At 45.0% G+C, this 22,271-nt stretch overlaps 1 protein-coding gene across 3 annotated transcripts in view; it reads right to left on the bottom strand.

The window, feature by feature from the left end:
• Window positions 1-17,983, bottom strand: part of LOC133628654 (cyclin-dependent kinase 12-like) — a 32,496-nt gene extending 14,513 nt beyond the window's left edge. For all 3 annotated transcript variants that reach the window (XM_062017065.1, XM_062017066.1, XM_062017068.1), the window contains exons 1-7: window positions 16,475-17,983; window positions 9,804-10,688; window positions 6,215-6,391; window positions 4,606-4,745; window positions 3,802-3,972; window positions 2,808-2,997; window positions 1,845-1,901 (exon numbers count right to left, since the gene is read on the bottom strand). In XM_062017065.1, coding sequence (XP_061873049.1) covers window positions 1,845-1,901; window positions 2,808-2,997; window positions 3,802-3,972; window positions 4,606-4,745; window positions 6,215-6,391; window positions 9,804-10,688; window positions 16,475-17,526 — 2,672 coding nt within the window. In that variant the 5' untranslated portion in view covers window positions 17,527-17,983. The remainder of the gene's footprint in view (window positions 1-1,844; window positions 1,902-2,807; window positions 2,998-3,801; window positions 3,973-4,605; window positions 4,746-6,214; window positions 6,392-9,803; window positions 10,689-16,474) is intronic.
• Window positions 17,984-22,271: the final 4,288 nt, after the last annotated feature.

Genomic DNA, 22,271 nt, shown 5'->3' with positions numbered 1-22,271 from the left:
ATCTTGGGAGGGACTATGGCCAGGACAGCTGACCTAGGCTGACCAAGGAGATATTCCATACCATATGACCTCAGCTCAGTAATATAAACTGGGGGAGAGGAGCAGGAAGGGGAGGTGAGATTCATTTCTGGCCTTCCCAAAGCAACCGCTACGTGTACTGAAGCCCTGCTTCTCGGGAGGTGGCTGGACATCGCTGCTGATGGGAAGTAGAGAGTAACAGTTTTATCTGCTTTTGCTTTGCTTCCCGCGCGCGCGGCTTTGCTGCTTCTTTATTAAACTGCTTTTATCTCAACCCACGAGACTCCCATCTTATTTTCTCCCCTTCCCTGGCTTGCTGAGGAGGTGGGGGATAAAGCAGTGTGGTGGGCACCTGGCATCCAGCCAGGCTCAAACTACCACACATAATTACTTAAGTGGCCTGGAAATTAAAGCTTACATTAAAACTTATATTAGAAATCAGCACTGTTTGCCATTTAAGGAAAGGTATAAAATCAAGAAAGCTTACAAGGTGGATACAGCTGCTGCTGCTATGTGAGGAATCCACAACACAGCAATTCCCTGAAAATACCATGGAGCAGAGTGGAGGTTCTGTGGTCAGACTCTGTGATGATACGAGGGAACGAGATGGTCCTCTAGAACTGATCAGCAGCACTTTTGGTACCCTAAGCCAATGGTCTACTAAATCTTGACAAAATTCTACCCTTTGTGTGAACTTTGCTCATTTTAATGTCATTATAATACCAAAACACACCTCCATCCCAAAGGCTACCCAAAGGCCTCCAAGGTGTGACCACTCCTTGAGTCTGCGCCCTGAATTGTTTGTAAGCTGTACCTTTAAATGTGAGGCAAGATAATTTTACACCAATCGTAATAAAGGTATTTATGACTAAAGCCACTCAAACGCCACCTTGAAGGTAAAAAAAAGGTATAAAAGGGTTAAAGAAAAGGGGGATGTTGAGGAGGACACCATCGTGAACAAGTCAGGGAAGCTCTATCACAGACTATCTCTGACTCCTGGGATCAGTCAATGGGCTGAGCCTCTCTTCCCCTCCTTAGGATGCCTTGGGTGAGACAAACCAAGCACTTCTGCAGGAAACTTAGAAATCTCTATAGAGAGTTACTCTTTAACTTTTTATAGCCAGACTGTATTTCATAACTTTGCATGCTGTATTACTTATAGAGCTATTTTTGCCCGTGCTTTCTTTTGCAGACAGTCTCTATCACCGACAATCCATAAGAACCTGTATATCAGTTGCATGAATAAAACTGCACTGTTTCAGTCATCACAGGTTCTCACTGAATGCGACCAAACCCTGGAGTGTGGCTCTGATAGTTCATGAGCACAAATGGACTGAAGGTGCAGTCCACTATCAGTGAATCCAGAATGGTGATAGTTCACAGGAGGTGAAAGTGCCTGGACTGATTGAGGTAAATTGGGCATCACTCAGAATTTAAACCTAGTTGCACCTAACCTCCCACCTTGGTGAGGAGAGGTAGAACACAAGGGGGATTATTTTCTGCCAAACCACTCTGTTCCCTTTTAATGCGACAAATAGGCAGCAGCAGGCTGTCATGACCAAAAAATGACAGATCTCAGAGCAAAACATGCCCCATGGCAGGTCCATGGCAAACAGAGATATTTTGGTTCCTTCTCAGTTGGTTTATCTAATTAAAAGTTATTAATACCAGCCAGGAGTACAATTTTCCAACAGTTGGATCTTAACACTTGAAAACATTTCTCAGGCAATGCCAAGACTTCCAAGCAAAGGGACAATGTGGATATAAAGGAGCTCATCCCACCTATGCAAGCCATCTCCCCCTTCTTCCATCCTACTATGCCTCACCTCTCCTCTGAGCTGTAGAGTCGGGCAAGTCCAAAATCTGCAAGTTTGATTTGCCCACTGAAAGACAAAAAACAGTCACTGGTTTGAATCACAGCTGTGCTCACAGGCTGCAAACAGGAAAAGAAAATCCCCCCACACGGTAGCAAGGCCTAACAAAGCAATGTTTTCAGTAATTATTTTTGGATATACCAGTTTTACTTTTCCAGATCCTATTTAACACTTCCAAGAAATTAAAAAAAAAAACCAACCACCCCACAATAATTCAGTCTTATCCAATCACAAATCCTTTCCAATGGGCCAACTGTCCCAGACAAATTTTTAGATGTATATCCAGACATGTGGATGCAATTATGCACAGTATTACCCTCATAGGCTTTAAGTTTTCTTATGGGTATCCAGATAAAGACTTGAGAATTAACAGCAGATGAATAATTGTTATGTACTTTGTGACGATTTACCTTAGTGCCAAACACTGCTATCTAGAGAAGAGAGAGCATCCATGGAGAATGCTGCTTCCTACATTAACCCTCAGTGGTTTCTCTGCATACAAGTACTTCTAATAAACAGTATTTTTGCCAAAATACCATGGAGACCCAGGTGTAAACTGAGACCCATTTACTTCAAGTCAACATGTAAGGAAGTCAACTGTGAGAAGCTGCAAAGCAGTGAGCTGAGGGCCTCACATAGAGAGGCAGCTACCCAACTGCCAGTGAAGCAGGTTTGTTAGGGCTGCTCATCCTCACAGCAGGAGTTGTGCTCTCAGCCAGCAGCAGCACCCAGGAAAGCCACAGCTTCCCTCTAACCCCTTGTCACACTACAGGTGGAAACCTGCAGAGCTGTATTCCCAGGGTGTATCGATATCTCCTGTTCCTAAGCACGCTCAAGGTGAAGACAACTGTGTGCTCTCAGCTAGGGAGAGAGCAGGGAAGAGCTTGGAGAGTAGCATATCTACTCCCAGGTTACCTGTTGTTCAGTAAGATGTTAGAGCACTTAATATCTCGATGAAGGAAGTTCTTTTTGTGACAATAATCCAGACCCTCCATTAACTGTTTCATGAAAGACTTGATATGGTCCTCTGAGAAATGTACCAAGCCAGATTCTAGCAGCCCCATTAAGTCATGGTCCATGTACTCAAACACAAGGTAAAAGGCACCTGGTATAATAGAGAAATGATTAAGACAAGGGAGAAGAGACAAAGAAAAAGCAGGAACAAGAGCAGATTCAGTGTTGAAATATTCCTATTTGTGCACTGTTGAGTGTATTCAGTTGGTGCTTTCTTTAATGTACTCTTGGGATATTTAGGGACATCCTTGAAGATTTTTTCCCCTCAAGTGGAGATAAAACCCAAAACAACTAAGTAGCCCCTCTAATGCATCAATCTGATATCTGAAATCAAAATTCGCCCCAGAAATAAATTCCTTTTAAATCCTGGTCATGTGTACCTATCTGTTTTGTTTCTCATTTCAAGCTAGTTTGTTGAAGAGACTACTGTTATACAAGCCTTGAACTGATGCTTGTGGTGTTCCCTTCATTCTCATGCAAGAGAAGGTCCCAAACAAAAACTAGTGGGATGCTAGAACATCATTCTTGCACAGAGTTCAGAAGGCTTTTCACACTATCAGCAAGTTTGTTGCCACTAAAGTGTTAAAAGTGACCCTGTAAAGGCTTTTAATTATTTTTTTAAAGACTGCTCTTTTGTGACTCTACAGGAATGCAATGTATCCTTTTAAGTCTGCAACTACTTCTGCTCTGCAGTGCAACAACTCATCTTAACTGGAATCTATCCTTTGATGTATGGCCAAACACGGGTGCCAAATTTGCTGGAACAATGTATCAAGGAGAAACACATAAAAAAAGACAAATCTACACCAGATTTTTAGTTTTACACTACAAATAAACAACTGGAGCTGCATCACCTCTTTGGCTAATCAAAACCACACACTACAGTAAATACTACCTTTGTCCTTCTTAAAATCCACTGCATCTTGTTTGTCCGTGACAATTTCCTTCATGTTAACAACGCTGCGGTGGATCAACTGCCGAAGGATTTTGATCTCGCGGATGGCCGTGATGGGGAAACCTTCCTTCTCATTGTCCAGTCGCACCTTCTTGAGAGCCACCAGTTCACCTGTCAAAACAAGCCAGTGTCAAAGCATCTGCACACATCATTTTCAATAGCTCTGTGGGTTTCCAGGGGAAAGCTGAAAGTAGTCATGAGCACAGTCAATATCCACCAAGAAACAGCAGAGGCGGCTTTAGTTACCACCCTAATGTTTGTTAAGTTGTTCTGTCAGAAGTTACCACATCAACAAATCAAGACAGACTACAGTGCTCCTCCTAATGTGCTTCAACAGGTCACACATAGGAACATAAATTTATCCTGGACACCACTCCAGTCACTTTCACAAGCTCTGCTACAATCAAGTCAGGCAAAGGCACATTTAAAAAGCAGGGCTTCAGTTGGCATCTGTGGCCACCGTAGCTCTACCTCCCACCACCTGACCACACATGCACAGCATTTCAGAAGCAGAGGGGGCAGCTGGGCACTAGCACTCAGTTACCAGGATTTCAGCCCTTCTGTTCTTTTGCCCCTTTTGAAAATACCTGATGTAAATGGTTATTCCAGGGTTGGAGCCATTTCTAGTTCTACAGGTACTCATCATTAACCAGTAACATGGATAATGCTGGAATGGGTTTTAAGCACATCCACAGTAACAAGGCCTTAAAGTAATGTGAGTCTGAAGGCACTTGATAGCCTTACCTGTATCCTTATCCTTGGCTTTGTACACCTGCCCGTACGTCCCTTCTCCAATAATCCCAATGATATCAAACTTGTCCACGCACCGCTTCCCCCAGTCACTTTCCGTCTGTCTCCTTTCCCCATACCGAGGACAACAGATTCTGAAAGAGGGAGGAGGACTGTCAAGACCCCCACGTGCTCCATCTCACCCAGCACCCCACAAACAAATGCCCCTTAGACTGTTTTACACTGTATCGTAAAAAAAAAAACAAACCAACCACGAAATCAAACAACCAAATCAAACCAAACCCCATCCCACAAAGCTCAGGCACCCTGTCCTTACATTCCCAGCAACTAAGCGTTCAGTAGAATTTAATGAATTATGTCATATAATCTCAGCTACTGCAGGTACAGGCCCTGCTGTAGAGGAACATCACCCTTCTGTTTCATTCAGGTACTAATATACCCCAGTCAGGACACTGCCACTAACACTTTTCACTTCAGTTATGCATTTATCAGCTACATACAGCTAACAAGCAACACATTGCTCCTCCTATGGAAATATGGAGTGCAAAGAGTGGGGAAGAAGAAAATGGGTATCATGGCACTTCAATTCTACAGACTTTGAGGGAGCAGAACCATTCTGCTATAGTCTGCCTGGGGTATGCAGTGAGCTACATGGATTTCTACAAAGATCTCATTATATACTTTTAATTGAGAGTAGCCTGAAGGAGAAGCCAACTAGTATCTTTAAATAATACCAAATAATTATGCTGCAGGAGAATATGAATCAGTGTTTGGATTCTTTTGCAGAAAGACGACATTTGATTTTTATTTAAAACAAAGTGTAGCTGGTGCTCTGTGTACAAAACACATATTGCATAAATTTAATTATCAGGGGAAGTTGTATACACCATGCAACACGATCAATATTTCAATTGTGCATGAAAAGTTGTTTGTCTCCTATTTGGAATAACGAATTCCTAGAAGCAACATGAGCTTTCTAGAGAGAGACTCATCAGGAAGTTTCTTTGGCCTGCAGGCTATAGGCTAAAGCAGAAAATGAGAGACACCTTTCAGTGTAGATGTGGCCATTGAAAGGGTCAAAGGAGAAGACAACAGAATCCATCACATCTCCAGGACAAGGTCTGAACCGTAGTCTCCATTTGGTGCAACAATTACACTACCTTCCTCCCAAACTGTTGTACTGTTAATTCTCAAAAACCACACAGAAACATGAACTTGTTTTTATCCATATTACACTTCCCTTGATGAAGACAGCATTCCAGTGAGTTTGGGGACAAAAGAATTGCAATCCAATTGAACTAAAACTGCCTAAAGTTTTATAAACAAGGGCACATTAAGTGTTCTCCCTGTCCAATAATGGGTGAGGAGGCTGCTGAGAGCTGGAAAAGTAGCTGCCAGGTGTCATTTCCAAAGTGACTGCACTTCCCACAATGCTGTCTCCACATAGAGCACAGGGCATGCAGTTAGCTCTTCCAGGAGCGCTGGGGTATACGTCAAGACTTAAAGCTTTGGAAACCTAAACTGACATCTGTGTGAAGAAACAGAAAAACGAACAACTCAAAAAAGTTGAAAAAAAAAAAAAGAAAAAGAAAGCCAGCCTTACTTTGGTCTCTTTTTGAACGGTTGCTGAGGTGGTGTGGTTGCCTTTGGTTCCGGGGAGTCAGGAAGAGATGGGTCCCCTCCTGGGAGCTCTGGAGGGAGCGGGAGGTCCGTGAGTAAGTGTCGTGGTCTCTGCTCTCTATCTTTCTTCATAGGTTTTGGAGGAAGAATCTCTTTTGGACTAAACTCCAAAAAGTTAATACAATACAAATATCAGACTTAAAAGCCAATTAACAAACAAAAAAACCCCCTACTGTAGGACGATAGGTCTCTATTTGAGAACATACAGTTAGAAGCCCAAGTTTAAGTGCCAAAGTTAGCATAGCCAAGTATAAACCAAAACAGCCTTCAATTTCACAGTGATAATACATCAGGAAAGGGTTAGGTTTGAACCACTGTCTTCAAATAAACACACAGCTCTCCAAATAGCTCAATTTCTACAAATAAGGAGTTATTCTGAGTTTCCTGTGACAGTTCAGGTTTTCAGCCAACACTCACTTTCTGACCCAAACTTCCTCTATTTAGTCCATTTATGAAATTCAATGCATGGCTTGCTAAAGACCACTATAAATACAAACCCAGAATTAAATCTCTCTACATAAGTAACTTCTAAGCAAGGGTTGACATGTGGCTCTAACTTGGGAAAATTACTGAGAAAACAAAAGATGACTTTTTTTTTAAAAATCAAATTATCAATGGCATCAGAAGTTTGCTTTAGACTGGCTAGAGTCCCATAAGCAGAATCTAATTTCTCTCTCATGTATGCAGCAAGAATTCCTAGGTCTGAATAGTCAGGAGTCCTTCAAACAGATCTCTGCTTCACCAGGAAGAGATTAAGAGACATGAACAACCTTCTCTGGTTTGCTTTTAGGGGAGCCAGCAGGAGGTCTGCTGTTTGTCAGCATCACCAGGTCTAATGCTTTAGCACAGAGTACTCTGTGTAAATGAGTTGAGGTCATTCTTCTGATTTTTTAATTAGACACTGCCTAATCTGCATGACAATCTCTTGTGAAATAAAGTTAAGAAACAAACAAGACAAAGGAGGATTCTATTCTGGCACTGAGCTCTGACATTTGCAAAAGATAGGGGAACAATCTTATCCCATTGCTATGAAGTCACCAGGCAGCTGCAGTGTCACGTTAGCCTAGACCTCCAGAGGAAAGCACTCACTGACGGGCACCGTCACCAGTGGTACAGCCTAGAAATGGGAGAGCTGCAAATCCCTAACATGCAAAATGACACCCATCTGGGTCACTGCACCAAAGCAGAATCCATGTTACACCTCAGAAGAGGTTCTTAAAGGAGGATCTGGACATCCAGGGCCTGCCACCATGGGTAGGAGGCAAGAAGCTTTGTATCAACAGAGTAGATCAACAAGGTTTTGCTTTCTTTACAGCTTACATGTGTGTATTTGAATCACTGACCTAACGTCCAGTTCTTACAGACTGAATGCACACAGGAACAAAAATGTAGTTGTTTCACTTTGTGTTTAATCCACTTCTAATTGGCAATTCCTTTGTCCCTGACAGCATTTAAATATCCAATATCCTGTCAGATTCAGCCTTTTTCCAGACACACACCAAAAGTCAATCTCTTTGCACATCTCCAGAAGGGTGAAGGAGGAGTTGTAGGTTGAACCTGCAGGTGCCCAGCCTCCCAGGAGGTCCCTTCTCTCTTCAATTACCCACCCACTTCCTCAGAACACTGGGGCATTTCACCAGGCATTACTTTCAATGCAAGAAAGTCAAACAGATCCTTCAAAGTTGCCCAAGCAGAAAAATGATCAAGTTCAAAGGCCAACTGCCTAACAAAGGCTCCTAGAAGCTACCTCCCTTCTTCCCCTCCCCTAAAATATCAGAAATGCAATCAGTCAGGTCTGCATAAGTTCTGTAAACAGTCAGCCAGATGTTCCCAGACACCTATGCAATTTCTAGGTGCAGCATCAAGCACGTACAAAGTTTGCACCACTTGTTTCTAAACAGCTTTTCCTCTCCTCCTGCTAGGTGAAGCGATCCATGGCCAACCTCAACTGCTATAAAGTCTAATAATGTTATAGAGAGTCTTGAGAGCTCAATGAGCATCATTGAGATAAAGAGTTTCTAATTGAATGAGGTGTGTTTTGTACTTGGACATTTCAAAGCACATTTCCAAATCCTATGCTTGCCATGGTCTCAGAACTGAAGCATTCTTCCAGTTTCAGCACATGAACACAAAAGTCTCTCTAAAAAAAGTTTTGTTCATTGGTACAAAGGCAGTTGATCAAGAGTACACTTCTGCACTCAGTGCCATATGCAACTGCCACCAGACTCAGCAAAATGAAGAGGGATTTCTCACCCTTTTATTGGGGAAAAAGTCACTATAAATCTATTTACTGAGCTTAGCAACCAGCTGCATTATCACCAGCACTCCTAAGTTCCTAGTGATGGCAGAGATAAACTCCACTTTTAGAAAACTGAGCCCCACCTGAGTGATTAAAAAACAGCTCTAGGTACAAGTGGCTAAAAAAATATTTGCATCACCATTTGCAGTATTTGCATCACAAGTTTTGTGTTCAGAATTAAGTCTGTTAAAAGTTCATCACAGATACACTTGTGATATATATCAATACCAGGACAAACCATGAAAATCAATGAATCCGAATATGTAATGTACTGTGTTTACTTCAACCACAGGGTAATTGTATCAGGTCATAACCCTTGTGTAACACACGATTAAAAATCTCGCTTTACTAACCAATGAGATACTTAGTACATCTTAAACAATGGCTGGAAAGACACAGAAGTTGCTCAGGAACTACAGGCTTAGCAGATCAAGTAGGAAAAAAAACCATATCAGTGATGACCTGATGTTAAGAGCACTACAACATACTAACAACTACCAAAAGGAAAAAAAAAAAAAGTTGTTTTTTCTTCTTCTCCACCTTCACTTTGGATATTCTGTTAGGTTCCTCTCTTCCCCCACCAAAAGAAACCTCACTATATGGTGTCAAGTAGGTGTCATTTTGCTCTTTTCTTTTCAAACAATACCTACTTCTTAAGCAATAAGGATTGTATTAATTATTCAATAATTAAGACTAAGTCAACTAAATCGATGCCATTTTTTACACGTGTGCACAGCCTACACGTTCAATGAATTTGGAACAGAAATGGCCCTGGTTTGTGTTCTTGTCCTGGAATTGTTAAGCTTTTTCCTGTTACTTAAGCACAGGCTTTAGAGGGATTAAAAAAAACAGTTTCAAATTAAGCCTGTGCAAATGGCTGCAAGGCAAAGGGATATGCAGTTCTCCATCTATTACTGTAATAAATATGAACAAAGAGCTGTGTGAAACCTTTACTAGTCAGCGTTAAAGCAGCAATCAAACCTCTCTTTCTCGCTGAGATAAGACCTAACTACCTGCACAGGGCTATAAAACTCTCCACATAAACCTGATGAGGTCAAACCCAGGAATGGATGTGCAATAATAGATTTACACCAGTAGCATAGTCCTCAGCATGCTCTACGGGATAAGCCATCAACTGTCAAACCAATCCAAAGAACCTGCTTATTTCAATGGTTTGTTTTTAAATGCTAATGGGAGGCTCACGTGACCTTACCTATCCAAGTCATCTTCCCCAACTAAAACAGGGGGGAGTGGAAGCGGAGGCAACGTTGAAGTTTTCAGGTGTGGGATAGGAGCCATCACAGACACTTGTGTTTTTGTAGCAACTTGGACAGAGGACTGAGAGTTCACCTGAGAGGATAAAGTAGATGTCCTTGGGTGGGAAGAAGATGGCGAAGACGTTGGGGCTGAAGTAGGGACCTGAATGGGAGTCGGGTGGGATGGTGGCAAAGGTGGAACAACAGGTGATGGAGGCAAAGGTGGCAACGGTGGAGTTGGAGGTGGTGGTGTGGTTGTCGGCAGTGGTGGAAGAGGTGATTTTATGGAGGGTAGTGGGGGTGGGATCTCCTTCTCTACTGTGTCTGTCTCTTTTGGAGATAGGAGGTCCTCTATCACTGCTACAGGCTTCAAGTCTTTTGTTCCTATCTGTTTCAAATCTCTAACTGGAACAGGATGTTTCCTCTCAGAGTTCTCCTCTGCCTTGATTTTTGTCGTCTCTGCAGGGGCTTTAGTCTCTGCATTTGTATACAGTAAATTAACTAACTCTGTATCTGAAGATAATTTTTCAGATTTAACAGTTTTGATGACCTTTTTAGATTCTGTTCCAGGCTCCTTAAGTTCAGCTAAGCTGTTCTCCTTTCTAGACAGGAAAACAGGCGAGCCCTTTGCCTCCTTCCCATCCACCTTGGCTGCAGCTGCTGCCGCTGCTGCTCGTTCTTTCTTCTTCCGGCTGAGTTCTGCCCCCAGGCTGGAGTTCAGCGGGAGCCTTGTGGGTGATATACTGGAATGGCGACTGCGTGACCCAGACCTCTGCTTCTTACTGTGAGATGATGAGTGTCTTGGATACCCAGGGCTTCGGCTACGGGACTTCACAGACTTCCTGTGGAGAGAACAAGAAGAGAAATGAAATGAAGCATCTCTCGACCTCAGAGCTCTTCAACAGCATCAATAGCTCTCTTAGAGAATGATTCAAATCCATTACTTGTCAACTAAGACTGTAACACCTGTTAGGAGAGACTAAAGCTACTGAAACCAGTTTCTTGACTAAAGCAGTAAAAGTTTCAGGTCATCATCCGGCCTTCCAATATCAGGACTACCTTCCCAATCATACTGTCAAGACAGAAATGAAGGATCAAGACCAGACAAGTGTCAAGGTAAGGCAAGATCACGGATGGCCACGATAAACAGAAGACTTCAGAACAGCAGACTTCAGTTGAGAGGACAAGCTGGCAGTTTACAAACCTTTCACAGTAATTATGTACTACTTTAAAGGAAACAATGGATAAAATACAGCTGTCCTCACAGGAAAACTGCCTCAGGAAACATCTCACTTCAAGCTAATTTTTCCCCCTGCTTCTTTTACTCAAGTTTGCATACTGCGATTCAGAAGGGGGAAAAATAAGCCAGGAATTTTAGTTCTGTTTAAGGTATTTCCAGAGGGTCTCAGTCTTCCTCTATAGTAAGAGGACTCTAAGGTATATATACAGAAATTGAAGAAAAAAATATATTAAAAAAAACCCCAAACACAGAAAGACTGTGATGTGATGTGATGTGATGTGATGTGATGTGATGTGATGTGATAAAAGCAACAAGTGAGGAAGGAAACACCTCACACTATCAGGGGATGTACTGTGAGGATGAAGTGAACTGGTCAGTAGCCAGCAGTAACCACAAGCTCACTGGAGAGTGATGGGGAAATGAAGATAAAAAAAAAAAACCTGGTACTTCCAGTGTCCATGTCAAAAGACATAACTGTTTCCTCCACTCAAGGAAGAATTAGGATTTTGCAGCTTATGAGACAGCATACTTGAGCTGCATGGGTGGTAGGCTCTGTGTGAGCCACCAGGGAAGCGAGAAATTCTGATCAGATCCTGTAATAGAAACTATGCTCCAAGTTTACTTTTATTTTGTGATTTATTACTCAGAACATATCTAATTTTGAAAAAACAGATCTCTCTCAAAACATCATTCCACACTAATTATAAAAAACAGATAGTGTTTACTGCCTTTAAACCTGCTATCTTGCTTATAATCGCTGACAGAATGTAATTAACAACAAGGTCTAAACTCTTGATCACAACTATTAACAATGTTACACAAATTAATATTATTCTGAGACAACAAAGGGTGTCACTGCACAGTGGTGTGGAGTTTAACAGACTCCTCTTCCCTGGATAGTCCAAGCATAAGTATTCTGCCCTCTCCCAAACCTTGTGCTAACAGCAGTCAAATAACACTGAGTGTAGGTAGTCTTTACCTTTAGACTTACAAAATAAAAATACAATCAGAAAGAGAAAAAAAAAGGTGTAATCTAAAGTCACTCAACTATTTTCCTCTTTAACACATTGCTCTGGAACAGGACTGCTGCTGCAGGATCATCTCTTTTTTCAAAATTTCTGGTCCCTAATGAAATAACCATCTTGGATTCAACTTACCCTTTGGACAGCAGCTCACCTGCCACATCCCAGGGCAAAGCTGCCCAGAGCTGAAAAAGTCATTACACTTTCTTTATGCTCCAAGACATTCTCAGGCTATGGAAAACACTCCTAATGAATCCTGAAGGATGTAGTTTACTGCAACCATAAACAGTTTTGGGGTTAGCATTCCCTAGGATGATTCTTTCAGGATAGATGAAGATGCTGCAATACTTAGTTTTCTGCTCCTTGTCTTCCATCCTCCCCCATGATTACCCTGCAACAGTTACTCCAATTTAACTGGTTGCAGAGCAACAGTCTCAGTAAGATCACTCAGTAGGTCTGATGCAAAGTAAACATTTCTGAAAGTCTCACTTGCCCTTATTTTTCACAGCATGACACTAGAAATGCAGCCAAAGACACCTGCACAGACACAAGGGAACAGGGAGGCTGGAGGCAGCAGTGGGGTGTTCAGACAGGATCCCCTTACCACAGGCTGCTGCGAGAGGAGTTGTGCTGCAGACCCGGCACATCCAAGAGCTGAGAATGACTCCCTGACCTTCCACCAGAAAACATATGTGCTCCTCTGTTCCACCAGGACTAAACCCACTTATTCCCTCCCAATAGTCTTCCCTGCTCTACAGACACCACTTGCACTTCTCTTCAGCTATCTAACGTATAAATAGCTATAGGTAATTATCAAAGAGCTGTGGTTCCTAAGCCCATTTTCCAGCTTGGTGTATGTGGCTTCTTTGTAAGACCTGAAAAAGGCACTGCAGCCAGAACCTTGTCCACTTCCCCAGCGATACCAACACAACCGGTAATAGATCACTCTACAGTAAACCTTACCTCATATCACCAGACCAACAGCCCCAGCACAGTGCTTGCCATGGGGCAGTTCTCTACAGCAACACTTGCTTTTATCGCTGCTGGGTATCTCAAAAGAGATGTAAGGCAAAAGATGCACAGATAGACTTTGGTTTTTGAAAACATCCTTTCCATCCTCTGGAACAATCTTTTTAAGGCTTTGCTGCAGCCAGTTAGTTAGCACTTTTACCCCCTTCACCCTTAACACATGTTAAGGCAATGCTCTACAGCTTACTTGCTTTGCTCAGATTATCAAGAACAGGTAGGGGGTGATCCAGTCTCACACTTTGTTCTTTATTCTGGATAAAAGTGCTCTGGGGTTAAAAAAAACCCCCACCTTATGGTCTCCCTAGCACTGGAAACTAGAAATACAAGATACTAACTATGACAACTGTAAATTAATATTAAAAAAAATCAGAGATGATGGCTCACCTAAAAAAATCCAAATAAAAAAGCATAATGAGATTAATTTAATCTCACTCCTCAATAAGAATATGAGAATGGTCTTTAGAAGAAGGAGAACTAGAACGCCCCAGACCTCCTTGTGCTGAAAACAACCATAGCTAATAGCCATTAGTAGAGGTGACCCTGCACCAGCTGGTAGACCAAAGCCCCACATCTACATATTTCCACATTACTCACCTCACAAACTCTGAGGAACATTGACACACATTAAAATATTTCACTTCCTCCAAGCCACAACAGAAGTTAAGAGTAAAGTGAAAACTAGTATCTGGAAAGCCTGACCACATGCCCCATGCTGTCACTGCTCAGGAAACAAGCTCAAACAGAAGGGCAGCATTTCTTATTTATGAATGCTGGATGACCTTTTGCCATGGCAAGGATTTGCCCAACAGTGGCCACTACTACAGCCCATGCACACACTCATGACTTTGCTGCTATACTTAATAGGGAGCACAACCCACCTTCAGCAAGCTGAAGGACTCTGGAATTTCTTCTTCTAGTTTTAGCTGCAATGACAACAGTTGTTGCTACAAGGAACTGCACATTGATTCAGTTTCCTAACACTTTATTTTGGAAGGGGAGACTAAAGAAAACAGAGCACACTAAAAAACTCACCCATGTATCATCAGTCACTGGAAATAATTCAGTGTCCCAGAAAAGCCTGAATTACTTCCTCTGAAGAATTTAAGTCAGATGTTCCCTGCATAGGTGAGTGAGCAAATTAAAGACATTTTCTCTCCCAAACCGTTCCTGCCCCTCACAGGGAACAACAGAAGTGATCACATAGTCACTCCCTGGCTACTCTGGTGCAAAGTCACCTGCCTCCATTTACACACTCATCTGCAGCAGATCAACCCAAGCTGGCTTTAGTGGAGCTGGCAAGGAAGGCTTGGCTCATCCCCTCTCCTTCAGGTGAGCTCCTGAAGAGCTGCCAGCAGAGGGGCAAGCCCCATCTTTGGCTTCTGGAGCAGACACTTGACTATAAACCCACACTGATTGCCTCCCTGTACAGGCTGCAAGCTCAGTGAAGCAAAACCAACAACAAATTACAACTTACAATTTGCCTAACATATGGGAAACACGTTAGTGCCCTCTGTCTCTACCAGAATCCCTTCAAGTGGGTGTTTTCTGGAGGTATAATCCATATTTTTTTTGTTTTGCTTTAAAAGTACATACAGTATGTTATCTGCCCAGAAAAGAGAGGAGAGTAGCAGGTTATCAACTAAAGTCAGAGATTCAAAGAATTCAGTACAAGCTGAGTGCAAACAGTAAGTAACCTTTGGAATCTATTTTGATTTGGGGGTCTAGCATTTTGTCAGCGAGACAAAGATGCCCTTAACAAGTTTCTTAGGTGAATATGTAAGTTCAGGGAAGCAGCACAAAGTGCTTCAGAGTTGCTCCCATAATTAAGATCAGGAAAAGATAACCACTTGATTTCTCAATTCAAAAGCAACTAGCCATTTAAAGAAAGAGTAAGTTTCAGGTTCTCCTGAGAATTGGAGTAACCTGAGGGGGAAAATTACCTCTTCGTATACCACTCCAGCTTCCAGATGGTTCCTCCTTGGTTAGGGCCAAACAAGGACATTGAACAGGTGCCATAACACATGATTATATCATGAAGTATACATACATCTGCTACTGCTGTATTCATATTATTCCAAAAGCATTAGCAAACATGTAAGAGCAGTGACATCAGGGCAAAAAAGGATTGAGGGGAAGGAGAAAAAACATCAAGGACTGTCCCTCAGAACCTCTCAGGTGTACACAGAGAAAACAGAACAAAGGATAAACAATTTTCACTATGTAAAATCACAACAGAGTAGATTTTATCTCACAGCTTCCATGGTGCTAAAACCAATTCACCTCTCTCAAAGCAAGGACAAAGGCACCATTTCAAGCCGAAGATGGAAGACAGTATTTCTGAAGTTAAGAGAAGATCTCCAAGCACAAAGGGCAAATTCCAAAAAACCCAGTTTTTTTGGAAACTGCTGATCACATAAATGTGCTCTGGAGGCAGCCTCTTCACTCAAAGCTTGTTTGGACCAGAGGATGCAGTACAGCTAACAGCACAGAACACTTCTATAGCCATTACATTCCAGGTCACATCTTAATTGCCATGGAGCCACAACCAAAGCTCTGCAGCACCCATGGTGACAAGTGGAAATTCACTTAACATAAGCTGAAGCTAGAAAAAACAAGAATCAACATTAGATTATGTATTTGTGCACATAACAGGGCAATTAACAAACATTTGAAATAAAACACACAGAACTACCTTCAAATAATAGTTTCCTTCTGTAGCAAAGGTTATTGACTAAACAACAAAAAACCCCAGAAAATTGTAGTTAAGCTAGAATCCAGCTGGTTCCTACTTACTCTTCCAGAATGCCCTGATTTCAGAAGCAAGAAACTCTAGTAACAAGAAAAGAAAGTTAAGGCTAGAAAGAGGGAGTTTATGTGTGGTCATCTTTAGTTCAAAGAAAAAGAAAAGACGAGTCAGTTCAGAAAGAGCAAAATACCTTCAAAACAAGCCACCCTCCAGAAAAGGTGGTCAAGTTTCCACACATAATAAACAGATAAAGGCTTCTAGAAATAGGTGAAGCCCTTCTGCAGGGGCTACCTCCAGAGTGGGTGTAATTTAATCCCAGGAGCTCATTCAGCCCTGGGCCTTTCTGCTGAGAGCCAACATGGATGCTGCCTGCCACCCCTCAGGGAGGTATTTTCCAAAGTGTGAACACCATTTCAAAAGGGAATTGCCACAAACCTGACCAAAGCAATTCCACACAGATCACTCTGTGGCCAAATTAGGCAGCTGATGACCTGAGTCTCACTGAGACAAAGGAGGGGGTTAAACCCTCCCATGCCCAGAGTCAGCCCCAGCCAGTCCCCCATCCCCCAGGGTAATGCAGGGAGCACTCACCTGGAAACAGGGCTTCGGCTCACAGATCGTTTTGTGGTGAAAGGGCTGCTTGAGCGTCGTCGGGTGTAAGGGCTGGGTGACCTCCCACTGTACGAGCCGCTGCCTCTCTCATAGCTCGAGGAGCGCCGCCGGTTGTAGGGGCTTATGGACCTCTGGCGCCGGCTGTACGGGCTAGGGGAGCGCGTGTTTGACTGGTAGGCCACGGGCTCCTTGTAGGGTGGGCTGATGGACGGCCGGTGCGAGGAGCCACCAGGACTCTTCCTGTAGGGATCGTAGTTACTGGATGTGTGAGAGCGGGGAGGGCTGAGGTCGTATTCCTGGATGTAGGAAGCTCCTGAAGGGCTGTCGTCCAATTTCGGGCTATCAGACCATTTTCTGTGAGGGCTTCTGGATTTCCGCTTCAGGCTGTCAATTGCTTTGTAACTTTTTGGAGCATCCCTTTTCCGATGGCTTTTACTGCGCTCTTTGTGGCTGGACTTGAGCTCCCGGTCCTTCCTGGATTTCTCCTTGTGCGCTTTGGCTGAGCGGGACTCCTTGTTGCTACTCTTTGAGGACAGTGACTTGAGGTGCTCCTCACTCTCCAGAAGTCTCTTGGAGGATCCCGATATCCTCTCCTTGGTGGACCCGGACCTGCTGGATGCCTCCAGGCTCTTTTCCAACTTCCTCTCTTTTTCTGCCTGCTTGTTTTTCATCAGCTCACGAATGCGCTTGTGCTGGTGGTGCCGGTGCTTCTGTATCCTCTCACTCCTGTCCACTTTCCTTTCCTCATTCTCCCTCCTGTCCAGCTTGAGGGCCACATCATCCGAGAAGGTATCTGAATCTGAACTGATATCATCATACTCCACCAGCGGCTTGATCATTGCACCCAAGGGTGCCATTGTCTCCTGGGCTGCCATCGGTGACTCCTTGGAGTGCCTAGACTTATGCCTCTTGTGCCTGGAGGCCAGCCGGTGCCTCTCCTTGCTATTTGAACTCCTGCTGCCAGGTGCGTGCTGCGAGGACCCACCACCACCCCCATCCTTCTTGCCCCCATGTCTCTCTGGATTTGGCATTCCTTCTCCACTGTACTCGGGGGAGGAGGGGGGAAATCCTCCAAAATTCTCAAACTTCCTCAGCACCCGCTCCTCGCACCATTCACGCCAGCCTCAGCCCTCCCTGCTGCCAACAACCCCTCCTACATGGGGAGCGGGACAGGGAGCACGGCCCCAGAAGAGGTGAAAGAGGGGCCGGGGACAAGAACCAGGAGGGGAAAGGGCACCGGCCTCACCACCTCATCCGAGGGGCCCAGGACCAGAGGGTAGCGCCACCGTGGGGGTGCCCCGGGAAGGCGGGGCCTGTGCCCACGATCCCTCCCCACCCCTTCAGCACCGGGCGCCTGGGTCCCGCCACTTGGGATCCCTCAGCCAGAAGGCCCCCAGGGCACCGCCGCCACCCGCACCCCCCTGACCAGCCCGTCGCAACCTTCCGCTCACTTCCCAAAGCGAAACGGCTTCGCGTCCAAGGGGGGAGGGAGAGTCACTCGCCAACTCTCGCGAGACCGCTACTGCCGCCCCACTGGCTGTCCGTCAATCCCGCGAGACTTCGACAGTGGATGCGAGGGGAAGCGGGGAGGAGAAAGTGGCGCGTGTACGCCCTCTCGCGAGAGCTGGGCCACTTTTGTGCACACCGCTGGATGCTGCTCTCACCGACAGCTTCGAGTAAGATTTTTTGGGGGCGGGGGAAGCGGGTGTGCGTCAGCCTGCCCGTTCTTCAGCGCCGCAAAGCTTCTCACAGCACACCAACTCCGACTCCCCCCTGTTCTTCCTCTGGGATGAGTTTTAAAGCTGTTCGCGGAGTCGCTATTTGCCCTCACCCAAGTGGAACACGTTCACCGAAGCGGCCGGTACAGGGTCCTTGAAGGAAGGGGGGGGGGGGGGGAAGTGGATTCTGCCGGCAGTGCAGCCATGACTGGAGAGATGGCGATAGTTGGGATGGCGGCTGTTGGTGTTGCCACTGTTGTATGAGGCCACGCCCCAGACCACCGGTCTGCTGCTCAGACCACCAACTGGACCCGACGCCGGTACTGCGGGCCGCCCGTCCTCGCCAGCGGTATGAAGGCGGCACCGGGTGGTACTGAGGGTGAGTGCTGCCGGAGGAGTGCAGCTGGCGCTCGGGCTTCCCGCAGGCCCCATGAGGAGATGCGGGCTTGGTGTCGGGCCAGGGCTGAGGTGATATCCCGAAAAGTGATAGTAGGGCTGTGGCTTGGCTGGAGGGAGAGGTTCCCGTGGCCGGTGGGGCCATGCTGGGCTTTTTCTGAGACTGTGACTTGCTTACCCGGCCGGGCCTTGGAGTCTTCATGCTGTCTGTGGGGTGGTTGCATTTTTTTGAGGGAAATAAAAGCAAATATTTCTTAGAGGCTCCAACTTTGCTGAGAGTTGGAAGAACTGTCCCTGGTCTTAACGGGACCTTATCGATGTATGTAAATATCTGGAGGGAGGATGTAAAGCAAGGGGAGCTGCCTCGTTTCAGGTGTGACCCAGAGGCCATGGGCACAGAGGCTGTGGAGAAGTTTCTTGCTGAAAAAGGACATAAGAGTTTTGTTAGAAGCATGTTTGCACAATCCAAGCTTTCACACAGCTAGGTCAGCTTGACCTTGGGTGCATGCCAGGAGGAGACTGCCTGAAAACAGTGAGCAGTTGAGAAGAAGTAAAAGCAGGATATTTTTAACCACAGCTGTACTGAGATTTTGCTTAAACTTAAGAGTGTGAGCTTTAGCAATTAAGCAATTAGCTTGTGCCAAGTAGCATATTGCTTTGCAGATGCAACCAATTAATGTTATGTTACTATCACCTGCATTCTGTACTAATGTATAAATATCAGTGTGTATTACTAATAAATGAAAATTGACTCTACCTCAATGAGGATACGTCTTTGACTCCAGAAGCTCCTGCGCATCAGGAGGCTCCTCAGGAGCATCAGGAAATACTTTGGTTCTGAGGGTGTCCCAGCACTGATACAATGCCTAGGGCAGCGGTGGAGTTTCCTTCTTTGGAGAGGTACAAAAGCAACCCAGAAAACCTGTTGGTGTCCCTTCTTGAGCCAGGTGCCCTGCTGAGGCTCCAGCCTCCACTCTTCTGTGATTTAAATGCAGTTGAGAGGTTGTTGTCTTTTGGCCCAGCTAGCACAGCAGCACCACAACAGTCTCTCACTCTGTGCCCCCATTCACCCCCACCCTCGTTAGGATGGCAGAGGCCCCAGCAAAATGAGAGGAAAAAGATAAGCAAGGTTGTTGTGGATTGAGACAAGGGCAGGGAGGGCTCGCTGCCAATTACAGTTCTGGGCAAAACAGACTCCAGTACTCGACTGAGAGAGGAAAGTAGGAAAGTTTATTCTACAAGAAACAGAATGGAAGCAAAAAGAGAGCAGGATTATGAGAAAATGACAACTAGCACTTTAAGATCTCCCTCCCCCATCCCTCCTTTCTTCCTGGGCCCAGCTCACTGCTCCCCATATCTCTACCTCCTCCACAATCAATGGCTTGAGGGGGCAGGGAATGTGGTCAGTCTCTCACAGATGGGCTCTGCTGCTTCTCTCTTCTCAGATGAGGATGACTCCTGGCATTCTTCCCCTGCTCTGATATGGGGTCCCTTCCCCGGGACACAGTCCTTAATGAACTTCTCTGGTGTGGGTTCTTCCCAGCAGCTGCAGCTTCTGCCCATACAGGGTCCCTCACATGGGACACAGCCCTTGGTGAACATCTCTGACATGGATTCTTTGCCATGGTTGCAGTTTCTGCAGTTAGAGGGGGTCCCTCTCCCGGGACGTGGCCTCTTCTGGGCTGCCAATTATGGTTCTGGGCAAAACACTCCAGTACTCAACTGAGACAGGAAAGTTTATTCTACTGCCTACAAGAAACAGAACAGAACAAAATGCAAAGAGAGAGCAGGATGATGAGAAAATGACAACCGGCACTTTAAGATCTCCCTCCCCCATCCCTCCTTTCTTCCTGGGCTCAGTTCACTGCTCCCCATATCTCTACCTCCTCCCCAATCAATGGTTTGGGGGGGGGCAGGGAATGGGGGATATGCTCAGTCTCTCACAGATGGACTCTGCTGCTTCTCTCTTCTCAGATGAGGATAACACCTGGCATTCTTCCCCTGCTCCAACACGGGGTTCCCTCCCCTGGGACACAGTCCTTAATGAACTTCTCTGGTGTGGGTTCTTCCCAGCAGCTGCAGCTTCTGCCCATACAGGGTGCCTCACATGGGACATAGTCCTTGGTGAACACCTCTGGCATGGATTCTTTGCCACGGTTGCAGTTTCTGTAGATACAGGGTCCATCTCTCAGGCCAAGGCCTCTTCTGGGCATAAGTTTAATGAGCTGCTTTGTCATGGGTTCCTCTCCACAGTTACAGCCTCTGTGAACATGGGGTCCCTCCATTGGTACATGGCCTCCTCCAGCCATAGTCACTCTCCCCTGGCACGGGGTCTTTATCAAAATGAGTCACTGCCCTTGGTCCGGGGTTTTTAGCAAAATGAGTCTCTGCTGCTGATGCAGGGTCTTTAGCAAAATGCAAACAAATCTCAGCTTCACCAGTCCTCTCTGTAGAATGCAGGGGAGTCTCTGCTCCAGCACACCTCCTCCTCTCTTTAATCACTGACCTTGGAGTCTGCATGGTTGTTTCTCTCACTCTTCCCACTCCTTCTACCACCACCAGCCAGAGAAGAAGGAAGAAACAGGAAGAAGCCTCCTCTTCTGACTTCTTCTTAAAAAGTGATTATGGAGGCATCTAATTTGCTTAACCCCAGAAGTGGGCCTGGCTCAGAGCTGGGGAGAGCAACTTCTTACAGGAGCCATCTTTACAGCCCCTTCCCAGAAACAGTTTCATGTCAAACCATGACGGAGGTATAAAGTGTCTGACAATGTCTAGCAAACATTTCTTTCTTCTGCTTGGATTCATTCAGGTCAGTTTTAGGTCTGTGAACTGTACATATATAAAAAACAAAAACTCATGAAATCTGCAGGAGGGGGCTTAAAGGGTTGTGTGCCATGGCAATTGAAATGTCATAGATATCTGTTTGCTTTGGACTTACAGTGCCAGTGGTGAGGTTTGTTTTGGCAGTGGTGTTCGCTGGGCTTTGACAAATGCAAGTGTAGAAAAAGCTATCTCTTAGCAAAACCAGACAAAATTATAGTATTCCCGAAACCTGCGTTCTCTTTGGGCATGTGTCTGACTAGAGAGTAGGGGGAAAAAATTAACCATTTCACTTTCAAACTTTTTGGGCTAGACTATGTAACACTAGTTTTCTTCTTTGTCACTGTTCATGTATCCCACCTTTTCTTTCTTCAGGAAGATATCATTCCTAGCAGTGGAACCTCCTAAAATATATACAAAGCTTGTATAATCACAGGTAGTAAATGGGAGTCTATGGGATCTGAGAGGTGTTTTGCAAAGGCTCAAGAGTTTCCAAGTTGGTAGAGATCCATTACCCTTTTTGTCATCTACTGCTTTGTTATCTCCCAGTGCAGAGCTGTACCCTGGTTCTAGAGCAGCACCAAGGAGACACCAGCCCTTGGGTTTCAAGCTAGCATAAGGTCAGAGTATGTCTGTTTAGAGAGTTTGTGACAACTGGCAACTGGACCATTTGGTTGAGTTTTTCAGTGGTAGAAGAGTCTGTGAAGATCTTTATTGTACAAGAGGTTGCATAGTTGGAAGGGGAATCCAGGAAACAAAGCTTGACCTCACTTCTTTAGCACGATGTTTTCAACACTCTTTGTTTCCTGTCCTGGGGAAAGTTCATCTCCTGACCATGCTGT

The sequence above is a fragment of the Colius striatus genome, chromosome W, assembly GCF_028858725.1.
Source record: "Colius striatus isolate bColStr4 chromosome W, bColStr4.1.hap1, whole genome shotgun sequence".
NCBI classification, from domain to species: domain Eukaryota; kingdom Metazoa; phylum Chordata; class Aves; order Coliiformes; family Coliidae; genus Colius; species Colius striatus.
The sequence above is the reverse complement of the archived record's forward strand: the minus strand, read 5'-3'. Positions and strand labels throughout refer to the sequence as shown.